The sequence below is a fragment of the Sturnus vulgaris genome, chromosome 22, assembly GCF_052056855.1.
Source record: "Sturnus vulgaris isolate bStuVul1 chromosome 22, bStuVul1.hap1, whole genome shotgun sequence".
In the NCBI taxonomy this organism is placed as follows: domain Eukaryota; kingdom Metazoa; phylum Chordata; class Aves; order Passeriformes; family Sturnidae; genus Sturnus; species Sturnus vulgaris.
In genome coordinates, this window is record NC_142264.1 from 4,638,830 (window position 1) to 4,659,858 (window position 21,029).

Below are 21,029 nucleotides of genomic sequence, written 5' to 3' on the forward strand. Positions count from 1 at the left end.
ATTTTCAGACATTTGCCCCTCACCACCCTAAATGCAGCCGCATTTCAAGCCCTGCTCTTTAAAAGCGGCAAACTCAAGTACAGTATGCTCTCCTGCCGCCACACACCCAGGAGGGACAGCTGTGTGTTATATTAGGAATTTTTAATTGATACAGCTCTAGGCAGGTGGCACCAGCTAAAAACAGAGTTCCAGGGAGAGCAGGAGGCAGCGTGAACCACATCTTCAGCAGCAGGCACACAGCAGAGGCTTGACATTTCTGTAAGAGCAGCAAATCTGTGTGCTCATTGGAGATGTATAATCGTCCTCCCAGAGGGACAGTAAGTGGCCATGGCTCCCTGCCTCTGGCCAAGCCGGATCACGCCGTGCTCTCGCTGTTCCATGGTTTTGCTTTCCCAGAGCTGTCCTTGGGCAGCAGCAGGGGAGCTCCTGCCATCACACCCCCACAGCACTGCAACTCTGGCACCTCAGTCCTTGGGCAGCTTTTGTGCAGAATTAGAAGGGTGATAGCTTTGTTCTCAGTAGGAAAATCCTGTGTTCCTTCCAGGCCAATGGACCCACCAGAGATGTTGCTGGGGGAATTCAATATCGATGGCAGCAATTTTACATATATTACACAAGATTTCAGCAAACCTGCTTTGCAGCACTGTGAGCAGAAAAACATAGGCAAAACCAGTTAAAAAATGAAGCAAGTTCCAGCCTGGGGACTTGTTTCTGGTCTTTTGAGAATGACTTCAGCTACCTGGAGTCATGGCACAGCCAGCACAAGGTGGGCTGAGCCAGGACCTGGCTTGTCCTGCAGCCCAGCCCACACGGGAGCACAGAGGAACATAAATGCCTTTCCTTTAAAGGCAATAAAGCCACTGAGTTCTGCCACCGCGTGGGAGTGACACAGGCAGGAGCGTGTGTCCAGCTGCTCCCCATCCAGTCCACACAGGCTGCCCAGCCTGCTCCTCTCCAGTGGGCACAGGTGCTAATGTGGGGCTGTGGGTGCTGCTGCTCTGACACGTCCCTTGCCTACATCTCTGGCACCCAGCCTCTGGGACTGGTGGCAATTGGTTGTTTATAGCCATGCCTGGTGACATTTGGTGAGCCAAGCAGAGCTGGCTGTGGCCTTGTGTTACCCTGGAGGGAGGGAATAGCAAGACCTGAGCTCCTCTCACACTGAAGCAGGCTGAGGATGCCCCACCTGCCTTCCAGGAGCTGGGTGAGGATCCATCTTTGCCTCTGCTTTGTTACTGCTCATTAATTTAGCCCTCCCTGCTGTGAACTCCCTTCCCTTGGGAAGCAGGCAAGCTGCATGCCCTTCGGCGAGCAGCTCTCTGCCTGGCTTCACCAGGATTCCTCCCTGCACCTCTGTGACCACAGCCCATGAACATAACACTGCAGGGTGCTGTGCAGCAGGACCAGCTTCCAGCACGTGTGTGAGAGCCTGTTTCTTCTCCTGGGGCAGGAGGGAGTGCTGGGCAGTACAGCTTGGGTACATTACATACTTGGTAAGCTGTCCCTGCCCAGTGCACCGTGCTGCGATGGGAAAGGAGGGATGGAGGAGATCTGTGAGGATCCTTTGTTCACTCTGCAGTGAGACCAACCCTGGAATGGCTCCATATCCTGCAAAGGAACATCAGTGATCCATGGCAGGTGGGTGTCCTCCCATCCCAGGGACAGAGGTGGTGGCTGGAGTCACGCTGCAGAGTGCTCGGGTGTGGAAAAGGACCTGGGGTGTGATACTGTACGGAGGGCAGTGTGAGGAGTGGTGGGAGGGATTGATGCTGGTGAATGCAGTGTCCTTCCCTCTGCCAGTCCCTGTGCAGGGTGGGCACAGAGGGCATGTGGCAGCAGCCAGCGACCTGTCACTTCGAGCAGCTCTCCGGGAGGCTCCGCAAAATGTCCTCCAAGTTCTGCTTGTCAGCCCGGATCTCAGCCAAGTCGCTCTCAAATGCTTGGATCTTCTCCTGCTGCCGTGCTGCCTCCTGCTGCAGCCGGCTGAGCTGGCCAGCCAGGGGTCCCGGCGTGGCCAGGCGCAGCCACAGCTGCTCCAGCTGCAGCCTCCCAGCACTCAGCACTGCGTCCACCTCCGTGTCCTGCTCCAGGTTACCTGGGCAAGGGGGGAGAGGACATGGCTGAGAGCAGAGAGCTGGACAGGAGATGTTCTGGATATACTCCATGGCACCAGGCAGACTGTAGGGAGTGGGTGCAGCAGGGCATGGAGGCATTGCAGCTTCTCACTGATCACAGATAAGCAAACAGAATTGTGGCTCCAGGCAGGGCCTGGGCACTTCTCTATCTCTTACAAATGGGTCATGGTTTCCACTCTTATGCAAAATTTCTTGGATACAAAAGTCCTGGAATGCTCAGAAATATATCCATGTGATAAAAACACATGGAGGAGGAGCTGGAGCAAGACCAACCAGCAACAAGGAGCAAACCCAGTCTAGCACAGCCCTCAGTTCCAAAGGGACTTTGCCAGCCTTCCTCCCCTGAGGATCCCAAGGGAAATCCGTGCACCCAAAGCAGACACGAGCACACATTCAGCAAGCCCAAATTCATTCTTCATGAGCGTTTTCCTCAAGACACGAGCCTTAAAGAAGCTTTGCTGAGACCATGGGTGATCTCAGCCAAAGAGCACCCAGCTCAGCTTGGATGGCCATCAAGCAGGAGTACCAGTGAGCAGGAGAGCCCTGACCCCCAAGAGCCCAGCCCTTTCCCTGGAACCTTCACCCCGTTTCCCCCCAGGTCTTACCTAGTCTGTTCAGCAGATCATTCAGGGTCTCAATGTCTGACATGAGCGAGCCCCGGGCCTCCTGGAGACTTTTGGCCATCTCACTCACCTCTGACCCCACCTTCCAACAGAGACAGACACCCAGATCAGGGACATCATTGACCTTTGGCTGGGTGGTAGAGGAGATCCCAGGAACACCCCCAAGACATTGCTCCTACAGTGGAGCTCCCAAGCCATGTTGCTCCTTATGCTCTGGGCTGTGTGCAAAGCTGCTTCCATGCTCTGGAGGACACAACCTGCCCAAGCAGACCCAGCTGACCTGCTGTGCTTCCTCCAGGTCTCCCCTGAGCTTCTCAGCCATGTGCTCCTGCCGGGAGAGCTCCCTCTGAGTCTCGTTGGCACTCGTGGCGAGCTGGCTGGCATGTTTGAGGGTCTGTTTGCTCCCCTGCAGCACAGCCTGTGCCCTCTGCAAAGGGACAGAGATGGGAACAATCACCTGGGGGCACTCAGCCCTGCCTGCAGCAGCCTGGGCTCTGTAGGTGATGGCTGCCAGCCTGGCCATGCCCAGCAGCTCCACCCCACATCCCTCAGCTCGGACCTTGGCACTCTCCTCAGAGACTTGCTCAGCCTCCCCAGCTGTCCTCTGTGCTGCGGTGGAGATGGACAGGGAGCTTCTCAGTGTCTTCTCTGCCTGTTTAATCTTCCTCTGAGCATCCACCATCACTCTGTCCCGCACAGTTGCCATCCTCCTCCTCAGGGCAGCCTGACTCTTCCGATGCCCCAGCACCTTCTTCGTGCCTATGAGAGCAACCTGGCCATCATCAAACTGTCCATTTCTCCCCTGGTCACCTGGTGACAGCCAAGTTGTGGCTGGATATGCTCTGACTGGTGCCTTTTACCTTCCAAGCTGGCCAGGAGAGACTTGGCATCGGAGAGCACAGCTTTTCCTCGGGACACAGCCATGGTGGCCATGTCACGGGCAGAGCCAGCCTGGTCCTGCAGCTGGGAGAGGAGAGGAGGAATGAGGCTGGGGAGTGGGTGAAGAGCTGCACCCAGCTGGGGAATGTGGGATTCAGCCTGCTCCCGTTTGGCAGGCGAGCTCCTAGGGCCATCTGGGAGCCCAAGGGAAGATGTCTCCCAACACATCCTCTCCCAGCTCCCTGGCTGCAGGCTTGTTCCCCCAGTTGCCAGAGCAGCAGGGATGGGGCTCCCCATTCACGTGAGCAGCAATTACCTGCTTGAAGGTACGAGTCCTTTGCAGCTCCAGGCTCAATCCAGCTGCCAGTGTGTGAGATGCCTCCACAGCCTGCTGAGCCAACAGCTCCTGGGCCGCTGCTGCCTGCTCCAGCACTGCCACGTCCTGTGCCAGGTCTCCAGCCTGCATTGGCAGCACCTTCTGCAGGAGCAGGAGTGCCAAAGGCTCCATGAGATCATCTCCCAGCTCGGGAGGTAAAGCAGGAGGTAGGGATGCCACCAGGAGCTGTAGCTTGGGTGTTGCTCACCTGCCCCAGAGCAGCCACCTGCAAAAGTCTCTCAGCCAGGTCAGCATGTGCCTGTTCCACGGCTGTCAAAGCTCTCCTGGCCTCCACTGCCACCTCTGCCATGCTAGCACCCAGCTCCTCCTGTGCCTGCTGGATTTCCTCATACCTACATAGACAGGACACTGCTGTCAGCTGGGACACTTTGTCCCATGAAGGATGAAGAGGACAACTTGAGATCTGGTCCTGGACATAGCAGGAAATTCTGGGGACTTTTCCTGAACCGCCCCAGCACGCAGCACCCTGCTCCTCTGCTTTACAGCACTGTGGTGCAACAAGTTTGAAGGTGCTCAGCACGTGCCTGTTGGGCAGGTGCCAAATCACCTTGACCAAGTCCTGTAACAGGACCTGGCCAGAGGAAAGGGGCCATGGTGCCCTGCCAGCCCCTCACCCAGCCTCCAGCTCTCTCTGCACATCCCGTGTCGTGTTCCCCTCGAGCAGGTTCTGCAGGAGCTCAGAGCTGGCGTTGGATGCACGCAGTGCCCTCCTGACCACTGCCTCCACCTGTGCCATGGAGTCCTTGTGGCTGCAGGGACAAGGACACCCAGAGAGAGGATATCAGGATTTGCCTCCTGGCAAAGGACTGGGCCACCTGCACCCCCAGCTGAGCTGACAACTTCCTTTGCCTGTTAAAATCTTACCTCTTGGACAGAGCCTGAGCCTCCAGTGCCCAGTGGCTCCAGTTTGTGGGCTGCTGTGGGATTTCCTGGGGAATCTCCTTGGAATGCAAACAGCAGCACTGAGACCCTGGCAGGGAGCAGGCATCCCTGGACCCTGCCAGCCCAGCACCACCAAGAACCTCCCAAAGGGAAGGTTTATCCCAAATATCTCCTCTTGACCCAGCTGCAAGAAGGGCTATACCCACACGGACCCCAGGCTTTCCCACTCACCCACTCTGCTGGTCACATCCCACCCCAACAGTCCCAGGAGGCACATCCCAGTCCCCCCAGGATTGTCACCAGTCCCCTCAGGAGCCCAGGGCCACTGAGAGCCCCTACCGTGGTAGCCAGGGTGTCTGCAGCTTGCAGGATCTCCTGCTGTGCCGACTGCAGCACAGCCCTGATCTCCGACAGCAGGGTGCAGGTCTTGGGGGGTCCGTGATCAGAGCAGCTGGTGGCACGGCTGGCATTGGTGAGACGGCCTTGAGCAGTGTTCAGTGCCCCTGCCAGCTGCCCCACCTGTACCAAGAGGGTGGCCCAGGCACCTGTGGGCAGCACAAGCAGCTCGTTGCCCATTGGGGCTGCTTGGGGTTCCCTGCTTCCCTGTGGAGCTGCCCCATGCGCCAGCCCCTGCCTCACACCTACTAATGAAATGGGAATACAGTCCTTCTGGGTGCTGAGGAAAGACCCAGGAATTCAGCAACCAAATTCTACACATATAATGATGCTCAGCCCCCAGTAATGCCCATCACTGCCTGCTCCAAGACCTCAGGGGTGTGAGCAACTCTGCTGGGCTCTATCTTCCCAAAAAGGCATGTCCCCTCGACTACCCTTTCCCGAGGTCACACCACACTGAGCCCAGCACTCACCTGGGACCTCCTTGCACCCAGCACGTCATAGCACCCTGAGGGAGCAGAGGGTGAAATGGGTGGAAGGAAGGAGAGTGCCCTGTACCTCTCAGGAGGTGTGAGCTGGGCAGCCCATCTCCACGGGATGCATCTCCCAGCATGGCAGACTGGCCTGGGCGGGAGTCACAGCCTGGTTTCTGCATCCTCTCCTCCATCTCCTGCAGCCTGGCCTTCAGCCGGTCAGCCTGTGGGCAAGACACAGGGGGACAGGGGGGACGGGGGGACAGTGAGGCAGTGCAGGGGTGGGGTGCTGTGCCTGCCTCAGCAGTGCACAGGCTGTACCTCGTCCTTCACCAGCCCATAGCAGACAGGACACTGCTGGCAGCGGGAGCTCAGTGGGTCAAGGAAGAAGTTGGCCTGGCACCGGTCACACTTGTAGCCCACGAAGCCGGGGTGGCAGAGGCAGGTGCTGTTCTCGTGGCACTGCGGGGTGATGGAGCCCAGCGGGGAGCAGTTGCAGGCTGCAGTGGTGGCAGAAAGGTGTCACACTGTGGCTGCCAGCCCTGCTTTAGGGACAAAGCTGCAGTCCCCATTCCCATTACCTCGGCAGCCCCTGGCAGAGAAGCCAAAGAAGCCGTGCTGGCATCGATCACATTTCTTCCCTGTGACACCTGGCTGGCAGGAGCACTGCCCTGTCAACACGTGGCACCCGCTCTCCCGTGACCCTGTTGGGTGGCACTCACAGCTGGCATGAGAAGTGGAGGGTCATGAGCAGGCAATCAATGCAGAGAGCAGGGCTGGGAGCATGGAGCCACTGCTGTCCCCTGGCAGCCCTATGCTGTGCCCCACATACCTCTTGCACCCCACGGTGGGCTCCAGGCCGTAGTAGCCAGGTTGGCACTGCCCACAGGCTCTGCCTGTCACGTGTGGGAGGCAGTGGCACTGGCCCGTGCCAGGATCACAGCCCTCCAGCCTCGGGTCTGAGCCATTGGGGTTGCAATCACAAGCTATGGGAGATAAAATAGCTCTTAAATCCCAGCATGGGACTGGTGGATAGGACTGCAGGAATGAGGTACTAGGGCTGAGCTCCTGACAACGTGGAGAGCCACATTCCCCCATCAACCAGGGCTCCTGCAGGCCACAGTAGCTCTGGGGAAGGATGGCAGTGAAGCAGGAGGGCAAAGGACATTCTGGAACACGTGGGGGTAACCTGGACCATCCATGAGCCCCTAAACCTGCTGGGCATCCCCCTCCACCCTCTGCCTTCACTGCTGGGAGGATTTTGGCTGAAAGTGAGCTGTGCCCGGGGGCTGTACGTACGTGCACACTTCCCAGCAGGGCTGGGAGCCAGCGCATCCCCGTAGAAGCCCGGCCGACACCTCTCGCAGTGGTCGCCCATTGTGTTGTACAGGCAGCGCAGGCACCGGCCAGACACGGGGTCACAGTTCCCCACGGCATTGAGATCCACGTTCCCGTGACACTGGCAGGGTTCGCAGGGATGCACGGGACCTCTCTGCCCCAGGGGGTCCCCGAAAAACCCGTCATCACAGAGCTCACAGCGTTTTCCTGGGGAAGGTGGAAAAGTTGGGGAGGATCTAGCGGTCCCGACGCTGCCCGCAGCCCCTGTGCCCACCCATCCCCAGGCTCACCTCTCTGCCCCGGGGGGCAGTGGGTGCAGACCACCTCCCCAGTGCTGGGCACCTCGGTGCAGGGCGAGCGCCCGGGACAGGGGCAGGGCTTGCAGTCGTCAGAGCGCCCCACGAAGGGGTTGCCGTAAAAGCCGGGGCTGCAGCGCTCGCAGGAGGGACCCTCTGTGTTGTGCAAGCACTGGCAGTGCCCTGCGGGGAGGAAAATGCAGCTGAGGGTCTGCGGAAACCCAACCCCGAATAACAGCAGGGATTGCGGGAGGGACAGAGAGCCCAGCGCTGAGCATGGCAAGAGGGATGTGCAGCTCCAAACGAGGGGTTGCACATCTCCAACCACAACTCGGGACATTTTCCCTCCTTGCCACGTCTTTGGTCAAGGGCGAAGGTTTTGGAGAGGACACGGAGGCCACAGCAGGGATGCAGGGACGAGGCAGCGCTGGCACAAGACAGCACCATCAATGTGTGCGGAGGCTGCCGGCGCCTGCCGTAATCCACAACACATTGCTCAGCGTCGAGGCGCGTCCTTTCCAGCCTGCCTTGAAAACACAAGCAGCCGGCCCGGCACACACCGGGGAGCATCTCCTCCAGAGCGAGCCGAGCCGGTGAGTCAGCCTTCCGAAATCGGCTGTGAGGAGGAGAGCGAGGAAGAGGAGGAAGAGTGCTCAAGGAACCCCCCCTCTCCCGGCAGATGCTCCGCTTCACTGGAGAGAGAGGAGTCAGGGGGAGGATTTCCCCCGTGTTTTGTGAGGTCGGGTCATACCAGGAAGGCTGCGCAGGAGGGGGTGTTATTCCATTTTCCCCACATCCAGGCAGAGTGAGACGATGGAAAAGAAAGAAAAAGCGGGTGGCAGGAAGAAGTGGAAAAACAAACCAAAGGAAGTGCGCGGGCTGGCAGTGCCCGGGCCGGAACATCAAAAGCCTGGCCCCATCCCTGGGGATTGTGCAGTCGGCGGCGCCAGCCCCGGCTCTGCGGGATGAGGGCGAGTTTGAAGAGCTGCCGGGATTCTTTCGTGGGCTGGGAAGGGGCATTCGCAGAGCACTCTGCCTCCTCCAGCCCTCTCCATCCCGGCCGTACATCATTGTTACTCCCCACTGAGGAGAAGCAGCCACCGAGAGGCTGGGCTGGCAGCACAAGAGCTGGCTCCTCTGGTGTCTTCTCTCAAGCCTGGCACCTCTATGTTTTCCTGCTTTTTTCCTTGTTTCTCTGCTCAGGTTAACCCTCAGTTTGCAGATTTCAGAGCTGTGCCCAGTCCTATTCCTCTCATCAGTCAGTGATGCTGTCTGTGAGACCCAGCCTAGCAAAACCCTTTCTGCTGCCCTGATCCCTGCTTCCCCACTCCTCTGAGGACCAGCACCCTTCTCTTCTCCTCCTTAAAGGTCATCAAGTATAATGAAAAATGCCCCTCTAATTATAAATTACCACCATTATTACACTTCATTAATTATCTCTATCTTAGCAGCTATGAACCCTGTCCCTAGAACCACCCAAGCAATTCAACTTGCAAATTTTGGCAACCGCAACCCCACTGATGGTTTCCAGCTTTCCTCAGAACAAGCAAAGGCATGGATTTGTCACCCACGCATGGAGACAGGTGAGTGGAGGGGCCGGGGGGTGCACACCTGTGAGGGGGTGGCAGTCCCCGTGCTGGTTGCAGGTGCAGGGCACACAGCTGACGAAGGGGCTGCCAAATGGGATCTCCCTCTTGAATCCGGGTGCGCAGGATTGGCAGAACTGCCCGGTGTATCCCATGGGACACGTGCACTCCTCCACCCAGCCCGCCCGTCTGCCTGGCCCGGGGCGAGCAGACGTGAGCTGGACCTTGCTCAGGGACAGCCTGCCTGTGAGAGGGGAGAGCAGTGTGGGAATGGGATGGTGCATCCCCTGCTCTGCTCTGAAATGCTCCAGACAGGTATAGGAGACCTCAAAATACCTCCTTGAGAGCCCAGGGGTGTTCACAGAGAGGAGGCAGCCCCTGCCCCAAAACACCCCTACAATCCCTCTCATCCTCGACAGCCTGATGCTGCTTGGATGTCTCCGGTCCCACGGGGATGTTTTGTGGAGCCACCCACCTCTCACGGGCCCGGGGCTCACACGGAGGCGGAGGGCGGTCAGGTTGGAGAGCAGGCGCTGGAAGCTGAAGGCCGACAGCAAAGGCTCTGCACCCTCCTCTGCCTCGTGCAGCCTGTTGGAGAGGGAGTGTGGGAGGCAGGACAGGGCCAGCCTGAGCCTGGTGCTGCAGGACAGCTTGGTTCCTGTCTGGGACCCAGGCACAGCACAGTTAGAGCACCAAGGGGGGAACAGAGAGTGGGGGTTGAACTCCCAGGTACAAGGCAGCCCAGAGAAATCAGGCACTGAGTCCTAAACCCCACTGAGGCTCCCCAAAACACCATGATGGATACCTGAAGGTGACAGCCTGCTTTCCATGCTGGGGCTGGCTCTTGCTGCTGGGCATGGTGATCTCCATCCCCTCACCCTCCAGCAGCAGCTGGACCTGGAGCAGGGGCACCCCAGTTTCTGTTCTTGTCCCATTCTCCACTCCCAGCAGCAGGGACAGGAGCTGCCCGTAACTGAGGCGCTGGTTCTGCAGAAACTTCTCTGTGAGGGGAGAGAGGAGCAAAGTCTGTAGGACATGGAGGCACCAGCTCTGCCAGGACTGCCAGTGCAGCCCTATTCCCAACACCACCATCAGGAGCCACAGTCACCCTCCTAGACTGGTGCCAGCTCCAGCCTGCCCTCCTGGGGTCCTGGTCCACTGTTCCAATATCCCCCACTGTCTTCTGCTACAGAAACATGCTCAGCTCTGGAATGGAGCCCAGTGCCTCCTGCACCAGCATAGCAGTGGGATGAGAGCACCAGGGGGTCCGCGTGGTGGAGCAGCCCCCAGGGACCCAGCACACACAATACCTGGTGCAAGAAAATCCACTGTCTCCTCTCCATCCCACTCGGTGATGATCTCCCGGCCAGCCCAGTGCAGAGGCAGATCTGTGGTGCCTGGAGCTGTGGCAGTCCAGCCCTCCAGCCCTGTGTGACAGGACACAGCTTAAGGAGCAGTGAGTCCCCACCAGCACAGCACCAGTGGGGTGCTGCTTTCGGGGGCTCTCTCCCTCCTCCCAACATTCTCTCAAGTCTTGGAAGGGGCCAGCACTTTGTAACACCCTGCTCCACTCAGGCTCTCTGCTTTCATGCACTGGAGGGTGGCCTTAACCACCCCTCATCTATTTATTTTCTTAGATTTGGAGGAAATTATTATCTTTAAACTTTTGTCCCCCTGCCTGTGCTGCCATTCTAACATTACTGTGGGCTGGCCAGCACAGGAAGCCGGAGGAGAAATGCTGGAGAAGCCCAGAAGAGACAAGGCGCAGTTGCATTAAGTGAGTTTCCTTAAGAAACCAGTAACCCCCCCCACTCCACAGGGTTAGTTATTTCTTCCAGCCCTGCAGGACAAACACTTGGAAATCTCTCAAGTGGGCTGTGCTCTGTTATCAAATCATCCCCAGTTTGGACTCTTTCACCCAGTATAAGAAAATTCCATCTGATCCCCCTCTGCTGTGGACTGGGGAGTGTTTTGGGGAGCCGGGCTTTAGGAGGGTGCTGTGTGCTCTCAGCTCGGAGATTGTCAAACCAGTCCCCAAAGGAGCAGCCCCAAAATTGGCTGCGTGAAGGATGGAAAAAAAAGACTCGGTTTAAAGCCTGGCTCAGTTTCAAGGCCGCGGAAAACATTCCAGCAGCACAGCAATTGGCAGCGCGGTTTAAAGGCAATTAAGATCCACCCGTGCCTGGCGCACTCGTATCCATCTGGGAACAGGCGAGGCGGAGCGGGGTGCCTGCCGTGGGTGCCCGTCCCTGCGGTGTCCCCGCCGCGGGGCTGCACACGCCGGGATGCGCGGCAGATGGCAGGGTTTCCCCGAGCATCCCGCACGCATCCAGCCCTGCCAGCAGCCGAGCAAAAGCACCCCCTCCTGCCCGCCCAGCAGCGCTGTCACATCCCAGCCGAGCATGGGGAGAGAAGGGAATAATTAGGAAAGTTCCCAACAGGCTCCATCCTATTATTTTTTGTCTTTCCGAGCTGATTTTTAGTGCTCCTGCATTCCCCTGGTGTGGTGGAACGTCCATGCCTGGCCCCACAGCCCTCCCTGAGCCGTGCACAGCTCCAGGAGCAGGTTGGTATGGAGGGATGCCACGGGGAGTCACGGAGAGCCTGTCCCCGTGGAGCTGGGGGCAGAAGCAGAGGTTTAACAGTAAAACAGGGGCAAGCCAGAGAAAATCCTCTCCACCCATCACCACCAGCCAGCTCCAAAGGGAGATGCTTAGCTCCAAAGGGGGACACTCCTTCCCAGATATTTTTGGCTGAAGTTGGCAGAGCAATGTCCTCCGTTTCACCCGGGGCTGGGGGGTCGTTACCGTGGCTGAAGTCGGAGCAGATGTGAATCTCCTCGTAGCCATCTGCCGCCCTGCAGGCTCTGGAGTGGCCGTAGCAGAAGCAGCTGCTGCAGCCGATGGGGTTGTGGGGCTGCAGGTTAAACCAGCCCGGCTGGCACCTGGGCACGGGGAGGAAACGGGGGTATGTGGCACAGGGCAGGCAGAGCTGCAGGGAGCCACAGCAGCGTCTGTGTGGGACACTGGTGGCAGCTCCCTGTGAGCCCAGTCCCAGTGACCCAGAGGAATGCAGCCCCACAGCCTTGCCACCAAGTCCAAGACTGGAAAGGGACAATGTTCCTGTCCCTATGCCAAGGCCAGAGGTGCTTACCTGTTGCACAAGTGCCCTTCCACCCTCTCCTTGCAGGTGCAGTGCCCTGTGTTGGGGTCGCAGGTGCCCACGCTGCCCGCGGGGTCACAGGTGCAGGATCTGGATGGGGTGAGATGAAGGCAGGAGCTGAGCCCCGGTCCCATCCCGCTGCTCCTGCCCAGGGCCGGGTTCCTCCTCACCTGCAGCCCCCTTCGCTGAGGCTGTGGTAGCCGTCCTTGCAGCGCTCACACTTCCAGCCCGTCACGTTGGCTTTGCAGACGCAGGTGCCCGAGTTGTCGCACTGGGGCTGCAGGGAGCCTGTGGGGACCCCGAGGCTCAACCCCAGCCGGGGAGAGACACAGGATGGGCAAGATAGGGAAACCCCGAGCAAGAGGGAATCCACCAAAACCATCCCTCCCAGCAAACTCCAGCCGGGGCAGTAGTTCTGCAGCAGCAGCCCGGCTGGGCACATCCGCACGCACCTGCGGGGTGGCAGTGGCAGGGCTGGCAGGCTCCCTGCGGCTCCCAGCGGTAATAGTTCTGCCTGCAGCTCTCGCAGTGCGGCCCGGCCGTATTGTCGCGGCAGTTGCGGCAGTGTCCCCCGTGCCCGCTGCGCCGGAACAGCTCCCGGTCGTAGAAACACTCCTCGGAGCGGCCGCTGCAGTTACAGGCTGGGGGAGAGGAGGGAGGGTGGGTGAGCACCTGGCGGGCACTGGAGATTACGGCAACCTCTTGTGGGTTGGATGAGCCAGAGGGACCCCTTGGCTCAGCAGCGAGCGCCTTCGGCGGTGCCTCTGCCCTCGGAAGCAGAGGCGGGTGCAGCACCACGCGCGGAGCAGGCTGCGCTCTTGGGGTAAAGGGAATGGGAATACTCGGGGTGCTGCTGTGAAGGGGAGCCCCTTCAAAAAACCTCCCTCCATCCCAAAATGGAGCAGGTGCAGGAAGGGCAGGAGGTGCCAGCTGAGCTGGTGCAGCCCATCAGGGCCAGTCCGGGGGATACTCACGGAGACACTCGTTGGCAGCCTCGGCCGTGCCGCGGGCCCAGGGCCGGTCCTGGTAGAAGGGCTGGCAGCGCTCGCAGTCGGTGCCCGCCGTGTGGTGCTGGCACACACACACCAGCTGCCCGACCTCGTCCGGAGCGCACTCGCTGGCGTGGCCATTGCATTTGCACCTGCGGCGAGACCCCGGTGCGGGGGAGCAGCTCTGAGCACCGGTGTGGGCGGCAGCAGCAGCGGCGGGATGGTGCCCAGGCTGTGCAAAGTGACCCTGCTACCGAGCTGGCTCTGGGGTGAGAGCAGCCCAGGCTGTGCTGGCCTTGAGGCCGCCCGTTGTGTCCCCGAGGCTCTCCCAGACCTCGGGAGGTCACACGCCGAGGGTGGCCTGTGCTAACCAGCTCCAGCTGCTGGCCCTGGAGGTCGGACAACAGCTACAGGTCTGCTGGCCGGCTGAGAGCTGTCGCAGCCCCGCTGCCTCTGGCAGACAGCACTCTCAGGGACGGGGAAATTTTCCACTTCTCTCTGCTGGGGAAGGGCAGCACAGCCCACAGGCAGCACCAAATGGGTGCCACCTGCATGTCTATCCCACATCTGCTGCCCTTTCCTGCTGGCAGCTGTGCCAGCTTCTCTGCCTGTGGCCATGCTGAGTCCAAGCTCCTCCAGCAGCCTCTGCAGCTTCAGGTCATCTTTCCATTAGAACCCCAGGAATCCCCTTTTGCAGTGCCCAGGGACCAGCAGGGTCACAAGAGGAGCAACAGAAGCCCCAGTGTCATTAAAAACCATTGGGCTATGAGGGAACAAAGCAAATGCAGTTGGTGGCACATGGAGTGGGCTAGTGGGGAAAAGGTAACCTTTCTGCACAGCTTGGAGGTCAGGTCTCCAGGTTTTATCACCCTCTCTGCACTTCTAGCTCCAATTTACACATGGAGGAAACCACATCTGAGCAGTTTGCCCCAAAATCACAGTTCAGACAAGACTGAGGTGGGGAGCAGCTGCCCCAGTCCCAAAAAGGTCCCCATACTTCTACCCGGCTGCCCCTCACCTGCCACCAACGGAGAAGTCAGATATGGCATAGTAGTACGACTGCAGCACCTTGGGGTCCTTGAAGATGTCATCCCCAAATGTATTGAGCCGGTTCAAGGAGATGAGCAGGTCAGTGACTGTCACCCACTCCTGCAGGGGACATGGGGAAGGCACCTTGGTGGAGAGGTCTGGCCCACCAGCTCCCACCCCAACCAGGACACATCCTGCAGCTTTTCAAGCAGGGATGCAGCACATCACCAGCGCTTTTACCCCGGGTGGGTGTAATACTGCCCTTGATCCCAAAGGTCCATGCACCACTCCCCCTCCCACCCTGGTGGCACCTGCAGCGCGGGGCTTCCATCAAAATTGTAGGCGCTGGGCCGTCCCTCCAGGGTGGAGAAGGCCACGTTGCCCCCGCTCAGCGGGGAGATGTCGCTGAACTCGTCGCTGCAGAAAGCCACCTGCTCGTCCTCGCCCGGCCGCAGGTACTGCCGGGGCTGCTTCCCGTAGGTCCTGAGGCAGGAGGCGCTGTAGAACTGGAAGGGCACCCAGGGCCCCTCGGCACGGCTGCGCTTGTAGATGGCGAAGCTCTCGGGACGGCTGGTGTGGAACTTGAGCCGCACGTAGGTGATCTCGTAGGCTTTGCCTGGGGACAGACCCACCGTGCTGCGACCCTCTGCTGGCCACCCGATGGGCACCACAGCCTGAATGACCCCAACAGCATCCTGCAGCACCCACCACAGCCAAAAATGGACAAATCACCACCCAGCTGCCCTTAAACAGCTTCTCTTTGGTGCAGCCCAAGCCTTGTCCAGATCCAAGCTGGCTCTCACCCCAGTGCAGTGCCCACTCCTTGTGTGGGTGCACTGGGTGGGTTGCATGGGCAAAGAGCAGTTCCAAATCTAGGCTCTATGCAGGGAAGAGTTAGGCCCACATCACTGAAAGCATCCCCAGGGCAGTGGTGCTTAAAGGTTGGAGAGTTGGAAAGGGTCAAGGCCAATCCCTTCCCAGGGAGCTGCGTGCCAGGACCCGGCATCGCTTCCATTTTTGCTGGGATGAAGACAAAGAGAGGCCACCAATCCCTGGGGTGTCCAGCGAGCTCTGAAAGAGCTTGAAAGAATTAACAGAAAGGAAAGGAGAAAACACCAAAGTGAACATCAGACCCGCTTAATTGCCAGAGATGAAGGACCAGCTCAAAGCTCGGATTGCTCCATAACAGCACCACTCCTGACAGCACAAAACAATTAGCTGCAAGGTTTTGGCTTTATTTGAAAAGATAATGAGTTGGGAATGTTTGAGGGGTTATTCCGGGACTAGGAAAACAAGCCTTTAATTGGGCCCATATGAATACTGTCGCGTATGTGCTGCGACTTTGCTGCGGGGGAAGCCGAGGCAGCCGGCTACCAGCGCTGGGAAAAGCAGCTGCATCCCATCAGGGATGCGGGAAGCGCCCGGCAGAGCGCCTGGAGAGGGGGACAGACCCACTCCCAGCCCACCCGGAGGTGACGAGGGCCAAGAAGGGGCTGCAGCTGGGCTGTCCCACCCTCTCCTTGTGCCCCTCCTCTCCCTCTGGGACCGCTCCGGGCTGGTGACAGCGGGGGTGCCCCTGTCCTGCACCCCGCGCAGGGGGGACGCCTGGCAGGCGCCGGTTCCCAGACAGCGCGGTCCCGAGGGGGGTGTCTACCAAAACAGCGAGGTCGGGGCCGTCACCTCCCGGAGCAGTTTCCTCTGGGAGAGGAAAGGAACGCAGCGCTGTGTCAATAAACCGCCCCTGCCCCAAGTGGCCCCGCGCAAGGGGAGGGGATGGACACGCCGGGGGAGCCCCATTTTGGTGCCTCCAGCTGGGATGGAGGAGATTCACTTTCCTAAGGAATTTTCATGAGAGAGCATGTGCTTTTCCCAGACAGGCTTTTTAACCAGCCAATTTCTCCTTAGGAAAAAAAAAATCTAGAAAATAACCCAGGCTGGTTGTCTCCTCTTTGCTGCTCAGGTGTGACATGTCCCAAAGCCAGATGTGCTGCTGGACAGTGATGCTGGGAAGGGTACACAGGCAGCACCAGGACCCCTGGGTGCTCTCCCAGCCATGCTGTCACCTGAACAAAGCATGCACCTGCCTCCCCCTGAGCCCAAACTGCAGCTTGTGCTGCTCTGGGGCTCCAAGAAGGGAATTCTGGAGAGGAAGAAAGGAGCATGTGGAACAATCATGTCACCTACATGTCCTGTCATCTCTAGTCCCTGCCAAACCTCTGCTCCGGGCTCTCATCCCACAGGAAATTCAGAGTCAGAGTCACAGACAGAGATAGTGCCTGATCTAGACACTCCAAAATGAGCCATTGGCATTCAGATTGCTTCCCGAGGAGTCCTGGTGTCTGTTGCCTTTGCAAGCCGTGGATATTTTGGGTTCCTTTCTGACGTCTGACAGGGCAAATGCAGGAGCTGTGGACACTTGGGATGATCGACCAGCTGCAAGCCCAATGCACCATAACATGATGGCTGGAACCTCACAGGGAGGAGAGATTTAAAGGAGCGTAATCTAATTAATGCCAATCAACAACACGCAGGTAAACACGGGTCTTGTCCAAGTCATCCCATGTCTTATTTAATAAGGTCCCCAGGTAATCACACTGGAGAACATACAAGAGGTGTGACTGAGCCAGACAGGCAGGCTGGGGGGACACACTGAGTGGGATGAAACACCCAATTACTCACTGGAGCTCAGGAGCAAGGAGTTAGCCCAGGCTGCATTCCAGGGGACTGCAGGGGCCAGTTGGGCTTTTCCTGCTTAACCCAAGTGAAAGCATTAAGGCAGCAATAAGAACACCCATGGCTGGGACAAGAACAGGGCCTGGCAACTGTGGGTAAAGTCAATGATGTGCCAAGCACCAAAATGGTATTTTTTAGCATGGCAAGATATAGGAGCCATGCAGGAAGAGAGGTACAATTGCAGAGGATGCTCCAGCTCAGGAAGGGCTATAGGGACAGGCTGGAAGATGAACTTGGTGCAACGCTTTAGCCTTGGCTGTGTTAACAGAGACAAACACAGCAGGGCAGTCCCAGGGACTGGACTCCACAGGAAACCCGTGTGGGGTCTAAGAGGGATCACAGAGGAGCCAGGGAAGAGCTGGAAGAAGGACAGAGAATGGGAAGGGAGCCCCGGGGCTTGCAGAGCCCCCACATGTCGCTGTGCCGGGACTGGTGGCCACAAAGTCGCCCGGCGGCAGCTGGCTCAGCCACACACAGGCTGCATTCGGGTGGTCTGTGCCCCGGGTCACCCACGAACGGATGTGGGACAATCTGACAGCCCGCCTTAGGTGGACAAGAGACTGGCAAATCCCCTCTGTCAGGGCTGGCAGGAGCAGGGGGTGAGGATGGCAGAGCTCTCCTCATGTCCGGCGGGGAGCCCAGCCCCAGGGGACAGGACCAGATGTCCGCCCGCTCGCAGGGGGCTGGGAAAGCAGCGACCTCCACCCAACTGGGCAGCTCCCGGACACCGCCGGGGCAGGCACGGACCCTCCACCGTCACCCCGACCCCGCTGGGTCCCACCAGCACGGCTCAGTGCCACACCGACACTCGGCTGTCCCCTCGCCACGCTCGGCTGTCCCCTCGCCAGCTCCAGCCGCAGCCCCTCCACTACCCGCCTTCGGCATGCAGATGGCAGGAGACTGCAGAAAATGAAGATTTTACATCGCTGGCCAACAGCCAGGAGAGTTTAGATGGCAGGAAAATGTTATAAAACCTTTTTAAAATGCCAGGCATGCCCCTTGGATTTAAGTACCCTCCAAGTGGGCGGCTTGTACGGTATTTAAAACACAGAGGGTCGGATGCCAACTGGGGAAACCTACTGAGACTGCACGGTGTGTCTGGAGCTCGGCACCCTGAGACATACCAGGCACCCTGAGCAACGCACGGGGGTGAAGCAGGAGGGGCTTGGCACCCATGGTAGTCACCCTCCCCGGGCAAGGCTCTCCCAGGATAGGAGCCATCTGCCTCCTGCTCCGCAGGCTTCCATAAAATCAGTAAAAAGCAGCCTGGGGTGAAGGGGAGAGCAGGCACTCCGGGCACGGCTGGCTGGGAAGTAGCACAGACAGGAACAGCTTCTGGCATCCTGATGGACAGGGCAGAGCCTCCACGAGTCTCTTCAGTGTTTGCTGAGGGCAGCTCCCTCCATATAACCCCTAAAAATCCCTGGGGAGGGTCCTGTCCTTAATCCAGCACTGGCAGCGAGAGCTCCAGGCTGCAGCAGCATCCACCCCCATCTCTGCCCCCTGATCTCTGCCCTCCAGCGGCACCGCCAGGGCTCCTGCTGGCACTTACCCAGGTGCAGGGTGATGTTGACGGAGTTGGGGTACTGGATGCCAAAGGCCATGGACTGGCTCTGCCACCAGGTGCTCTCCTCCTGGCTGTGGAAGTCGGTGAGGAAGGAGGCGTTGTGGTGGCGCCGGGGGTCGCTGGCGTCGCAGCGGTGGCACAGGGCGCTGGCGTGCTGGGCTCCCATGTGCAGGCAATAATCCTCCGGGGGCGACCCGCACGTGTTGGTGGCCAGGACGGCCCGGCCGAAGGCGGCGTTCTCGAAGACGGGCATGCAGCGGCGGGGCTGCCCCCGGGGGTCCCAGCAGGAGGACGAGCCCCCCGCCCCCAGCCCCAGCCCCAGCAGGGCCAGCAGGCAGAGCCCGGGAGGCTGTGCCATGCCGCGGCTCTCCTGGCCGGACTCTGAGCCTCCTCGGGATGGCAGGGAGGCAGCAGGCGGGACGGGATGGGATGGGACGGGGTGGGATAGGATGGGATGGGACGGGTCCCCCTACCCGGCACCTCCTCTCGCTCTGAGGTCCATCTTGTGGAAGCTGCTGGGAATGTCGAAATATTCGTATATGAGGCAGAGCTGTGGAGTTTGGGACATCTTAGTCCCCAGACCGTGGGGATAGGAGCATCCCCAAAAATGCTCCGTCCCCAAAACATCTCTATTGCTCTGTGGACTGGGGATTTGCATCTTCAGCTACGTGGATATAGCTGAGCTCCTCCATTTCTCAGCCCTGGGAATGAGCTTGTGGTGGTACATGCCTCACATGAGGCTTTTTCCTTCAATGGATGGGGGTCACCACTTTTCTTGCAGCCCCAAAATCAAGAGGGGATTAGGGAAAGCCTTTGAAACAGATTCAGCACCTTCTCCCCACACTGATTTATGGGGCATTGACTGCTCTCCCACTTACACCAGCCTGCCTGTGTTGTGGGTCTGTGACACCCCAACACCTCCACACCCTCGAGTGGGGGTCCCATTCCTGCCTGTTACCATGAGACAGCCCGGTCCCCTGGACCCGAGTGATGGCACATTCCTGTGGAGGCATCTCCATGGGGTGGCAAAACTTGATTATCACCAGACCTCATTAGCAGCTCTCAGTTAGTGATAATTATAGTCTGTGCCAGGGGAATCCCTCTGGGGACCATGGCACCCTCCAGATTTGACCCATGGGGGCAAGAGTGTGGCAGCAAACAGGGGGAGAGGCAGCCTGGCATGGTGCCATGCCCCTGGGCAAACCCTGACCCACACCCCATGGGGCTGCATTTGCAGAAGTGGGATGCACAGGGGAGCTCTGCCTCTGACCCCCACACCACTTCACTGAGCTGCCCACAAGGGCTCTGGAAACTTAGCACTCATTTATAATTTAAGCTCCCTTCCTCCCCTTCCCTTCTACTCTTATTTATTTTATTCTCCCTCCCCGTACACACTGCGGGAGAAAGCACCAGAGGGGAGCTGTGAATCAGAGTCCTGGGCAGCGGCTCCCGCAGCAGCGCCGTCTCAAAGCCCCATTATCATATATTGACCCAAGCTCTGACAGCCAGAGCCAGCTCCTCTGGGAAGGGTGAATTTCCCAGCACCGAGGAATTGTGCAGCAGCTGCCTGGGAGTGGGCGGCCAGTGGCAAACCCACTGTCAACCTCCAGGGAGAAAGAGGAGGGTTTTCAGCTCAGTAAGTGCCCCATGTGTTTCCACCACCAGTTTGAAGGGGATTTGCACCCTGCAGAGATGAGGTTTTCCAGGTGTTTTGCTTTTCCCATGATACTGAGGCTGTGAGCTCCAGACAGGAGATAGAATCATAAAATACTCTGAGTTGGAAGGGGCCCAAAAGGATCATTGAGCCCAACTCTTAAGTGAATGACCCACATTGGTCATTGAACCCATGATCTTGGCACTACTGACACCGTGCTCTAACCTAAATCTTTTCTGTCATGGTTTGCCTCCTCCTCCTTGGGATGTAACACACATCCATGAGAGGATTTCCCTGCCCCTGTTACAGAGGAGTCCACGTTAGGGAGTGATGAAACCACAGAGCCAGGGCTCAGGATGCAGTAGGATTTGGGCAAAGCTGATGAGTATCCCAATCTCAGCTCCCCCAGCAGAGCCCACTGGGCATGGGGGGATGGCCCACAGGGCCAGAGCTTGATGGGAATCGGTGGTGACAGTGCTGTGCTCAGAGTGGGGATGCTGCAGCTGGAGTGAGAGCTGTACATTCTCAGATGGTTTCAGCTGTACCCCAGATGAGCCCCTCACCAGGCTCCTGGTGGGAGCATAAGCTTGTCCCTTGCCCAAGGGGATGCCCTACACTTGCTGTGGTCCAATGGTGACAAAGTCCAATCTCACCTGAAGTCCTCTGTACCTGGAGAAACTTCACCCACTGCTCCAAGACTTTGGTCCAAGCACTTCAGGGATGTGGTGACCAAAGTTGGGATGACACCAACCTGTCCAGGAGTTTTCTTCTGCCCCAACACAGACCTGGAACCCCGCAAGGGTTAAAAGCCGTGGAGGCGGAGAGAAGAAAATGTTCTTCTGATTTGCTTAATGAACGTTAATTAAGAAGACAGAAGATAGCTGATTCCT

The 21,029-nt window shown here is 58.7% G+C and overlaps 1 protein-coding gene across 2 annotated transcripts; it reads right to left on the reverse strand.

Moving 5' to 3' along the window:
• Positions 1 to 122: 122 nt before the first annotated feature.
• LAMC3 (laminin subunit gamma 3) lies at positions 123 to 21,029 on the reverse strand. 2 transcript variants are annotated; one of them, XM_088177675.1, is made up of 28 exons: positions 18,471 to 21,029; positions 14,497 to 14,801; positions 14,175 to 14,305; positions 13,142 to 13,308; positions 12,620 to 12,808; positions 12,338 to 12,455; positions 12,159 to 12,257; positions 11,813 to 11,949; positions 10,316 to 10,432; positions 9,811 to 10,006; positions 9,481 to 9,593; positions 9,031 to 9,249; positions 7,414 to 7,602; positions 7,085 to 7,330; positions 6,618 to 6,771; positions 6,367 to 6,509; positions 6,107 to 6,285; positions 5,871 to 6,009; positions 5,256 to 5,461; positions 4,899 to 4,972; positions 4,649 to 4,783; positions 4,222 to 4,366; positions 3,954 to 4,115; positions 3,619 to 3,721; positions 3,318 to 3,517; positions 3,039 to 3,185; positions 2,741 to 2,840; positions 123 to 2,095 (listed from the first exon to the last, which is right to left on the reverse strand). In XM_088177675.1, exons 1-28 carry the CDS (start codon positions 18,841 to 18,843, stop codon positions 1,851 to 1,853), a joined length of 4,731 nt encoding a protein of 1,576 aa, XP_088033801.1. In that variant the 5' UTR covers positions 18,844 to 21,029; the 3' UTR covers positions 123 to 1,850. The 2 variants fall into 2 exon arrangements, with proteins under 2 accessions (XP_088033801.1, XP_014728804.2); XM_014873318.2 differs by having other exon boundaries at positions 4,899 to 4,975; positions 18,471 to 18,883.

Excerpts from the sequence above, each read along its gene's own strand:
- LAMC3 (XM_014873318.2), bottom strand. The coding sequence starts at position 18,843 with ATGGCACAGCCTCCCGGGCTCTGCCTGCTGGCCCTGCTGGGGCTGGGG. Across the intron at positions 6,510-6,617 it reads CCCACCGTGGGGTGCAAGAG|CTGTGAGTGCCACCCAACAG; the intron begins GTATGTGGGGCA and ends TTCTCATGCCAG. Across the intron at positions 6,010-6,106 it reads ATGGGCTGGTGAAGGACGAG|GCTGACCGGCTGAAGGCCAG; the intron begins GTACAGCCTGTG and ends TCTTGCCCACAG.